Source organism: Acyrthosiphon pisum, chromosome A2 (assembly GCF_005508785.2).
Source record: "Acyrthosiphon pisum isolate AL4f chromosome A2, pea_aphid_22Mar2018_4r6ur, whole genome shotgun sequence".
Lineage (NCBI taxonomy): Eukaryota > Metazoa > Arthropoda > Insecta > Hemiptera > Aphididae > Acyrthosiphon > Acyrthosiphon pisum.
This window is the reverse complement of record NC_042495.1, coordinates 7,526,230-7,529,014: the sequence shown is the minus strand read 5'-3', so window position 1 is coordinate 7,529,014 and position 2,785 is coordinate 7,526,230. Positions and strand designations below refer to the sequence as shown.

At 44.3% G+C, this 2,785-nt stretch overlaps 1 protein-coding gene across 1 annotated transcript; it reads left to right on the top strand.

The window, feature by feature from the left end:
* Positions 1-229: 229 nt before the first annotated feature.
* Positions 230-2,109, top strand: LOC100169086 (enhancer of split mbeta protein). The gene is made up of 2 exons (XM_001949079.5): positions 230-720; positions 918-2,109. Exons 1-2 carry the CDS (start codon positions 574-576, stop codon positions 1,410-1,412), a joined length of 642 nt encoding a protein of 213 aa, XP_001949114.1. The 5' UTR covers positions 230-573; the 3' UTR covers positions 1,413-2,109.
* Positions 2,110-2,785: the final 676 nt, after the last annotated feature.

The following is a 2,785-nucleotide window of genomic DNA, read 5'->3' as shown; positions in this document are numbered from 1 at the left end:
GGTCGGAGGACGAGGCGGCGGCGGCCCGAGGCGGCGCCCCTCTCGCGGGCATGCCTATAATATATTGTTGTTGTTGTGTGCGTGTCCCGCGCGCTGCACAACCGGCGGTGCGCGCACTGTGGGAATGCGACCAAGATTCCCACGGGCGCCCCGTCACACGCCGCCGCCGCCGCCGCAGCACACTTCCCGCCGCCGCCCGACCCGGCGCGGCCGTCTATATAAAACCGGCCGTGCCCTTGGGTCATGCCGTCATTCGAACGATCCGTACCGAACCGTCAACACGCGCTCGTCCGTCGTTCGTTTTTTACTGTTTACATAACATAGTATTTTTGTTATCTTGTCATTACCAGTATCAATTATATTATATTATTGCATTATTATTACCACAATAATAATAATATCGTCTCGCCGTCATTTGTGTATGTGTGCGATATCGACAGTAATATTGCAGTCGAAATTATAATTTATTATTTACAAAATAATATATCATTTGGATTAATAAAATTCGAGTGTCGTTTCGAATAGTGTCGTATATTATTTTATAATAATAAAATAGACCGTGATTGTTTCGACATGCGTCCCGCCGCCGAACTCAGACCGTCATACCGGGTGCAGATGCACATGCAGATGCAACAGCAACAGCAACATTACCAGCACCAGCACCAGTCTGGATCCGAATACGACGAACAACCCGTGTCCCGGACTTATCAATACAGAAAGGTAAGCACAGATCACGATTAATTCAGCGATTTTAATTAAATTTTTTTGATATTTGTCGCTTTGTCAAATTCACGTTTCATATCAAACGCGATCAGACATCAATTTAACGATTTTATAATATACCTACGAACGACATCCGTCTATCATATAATATACTTAGTTTCCGTTTTTAATAAAAACATTTCTTTGTTAATCAGGTTATGAAACCGCTGTTGGAACGGAAACGTCGCGCCCGGATCAACCGGTGCCTGGACGAACTCAAGGACCTGATGGTGGTCACGCTGCAGGCCGAGGGCGAGAACGTCAGCAAACTAGAGAAGGCCGACATACTGGAGCTGACAGTTCGGCACCTGCACAAGCTCAAGCGACACAACGCGCTCGGGCTTACCGGTGTCGACTCGGTTTACGCCGACAAATTCCGCGCCGGTTTCGCGCACTGCGCCACCGAGGTATCCAACTACCTGACTTCCGACGTCCGGTCACCGCCCGTCGACCCGTCCGCCGGCGTTAAGCTCCTACACCACCTGGGCGCCTGCATGCGCAAAATCGACGTCGACTCCAACCGGCCAGCTTCCGGTCCGGTCGCCACCGCCGCCACAACCGCCGACCAGTACAGGCCGTACACGCCGCCGTCCACACCCGGAAGCGAGCTCAAAGAAGACCCGAATTCCGTCTGCTGGAGACCGTGGTAAACAATATAGTATTGTTATTTCCTGGCGAAAAAAACATGTTGTTATTTCGTTTTTAATCTCTCATGACCCCCCCCTCCCACCACTGCACCCTCCAAAGACTGATGTTCGACCCGAGGTGGAGATATTGTATATATTATTATAATATTATATAGGCAGTTATAGGTTATATAGGTATTATAATATTATTCTATTATATTGTGCGTTTATACGTCGAGTTTGTTGTTCGCTTATTACTTATATTATTTATTTTTTTCTCGATTGTATTTTATGTTGTAATTTTTTTTATTATTCGTTGGCGACCATTCCTTTTTGGGTTTAAAATATATTTTATAAATGTATAATATTGTAATGGTTGCAGAGGATACGGCACTACGGCTATTTACCAAAAAAATTCAAAAATACCTCTTTCTTTGTACTTATATATGTATGTTGTATATAATATATATATATTTTAAAGCATTGAAATAGAACTTAAGACATTTTTCTATTGTGTAATAATAATATATAATTTGTATTATTTAAAAAAAATGTATTCTGCAGACGTGATACATGATATTATAATTGTAATAATATTAAGACATGTATGTATTATGTGAAAATACCGCGTTTGTGCGGAAGACCTAAGAAAAAAAGCATATCTGTGATAATAATAATATGTGTTTTACTAGAATACATTAAGTCTATTCAAACATCTTAAGCGTCTTGTTGTTTTTTACTTCCAAAAAAAAAAAAAAAAGAAAATCGATCAATCAATCAATTTGCTGTCGTCGAAACGATATTATCATGCTCGGACCGCCGACGATAAGTCAATTTGTGCTCGTACGTGACTAAACCGTTCGGTTCTGGGAACCGGTCGAAAGGGGAACGGTGAGAGAGTTAAATAGAAGAGAGGAAAAAAGCGATGAAAAAACTATTCTCCAAATACAGGTATATACCGACGACACGGTAGAGGTATACATGACTGGTGGCAGTCTACACGTAGGAAACAATATAATAATAATAATAATAATATACGAAAACACGACGACGGGACTATTATAACAGCTATAATAGTAATAATGATAATATGACGATTCACCGCCGGGGCCGGTATTGTTCGGACGGCGAAGACGACGACGGCGACGACGACCAACGAAGCCAAGTTCTCACGGTGTGCCGGACCGGTGCGGCGGCGTGCGGTGGCGCGCAGAAACCGTGACCGATTATGCGGGCACACACACGCGCGCGCGCGCGCACACACACACGCACACGCACGCGAGCGCGCACACGAATTTACACAAAAACGCACGGTCACACACGCGCGGGGATACCCACAAAAACACACACGTTCGCAGGCACGCACGAAAAATACACAATCCGATACGTGTCGTGAC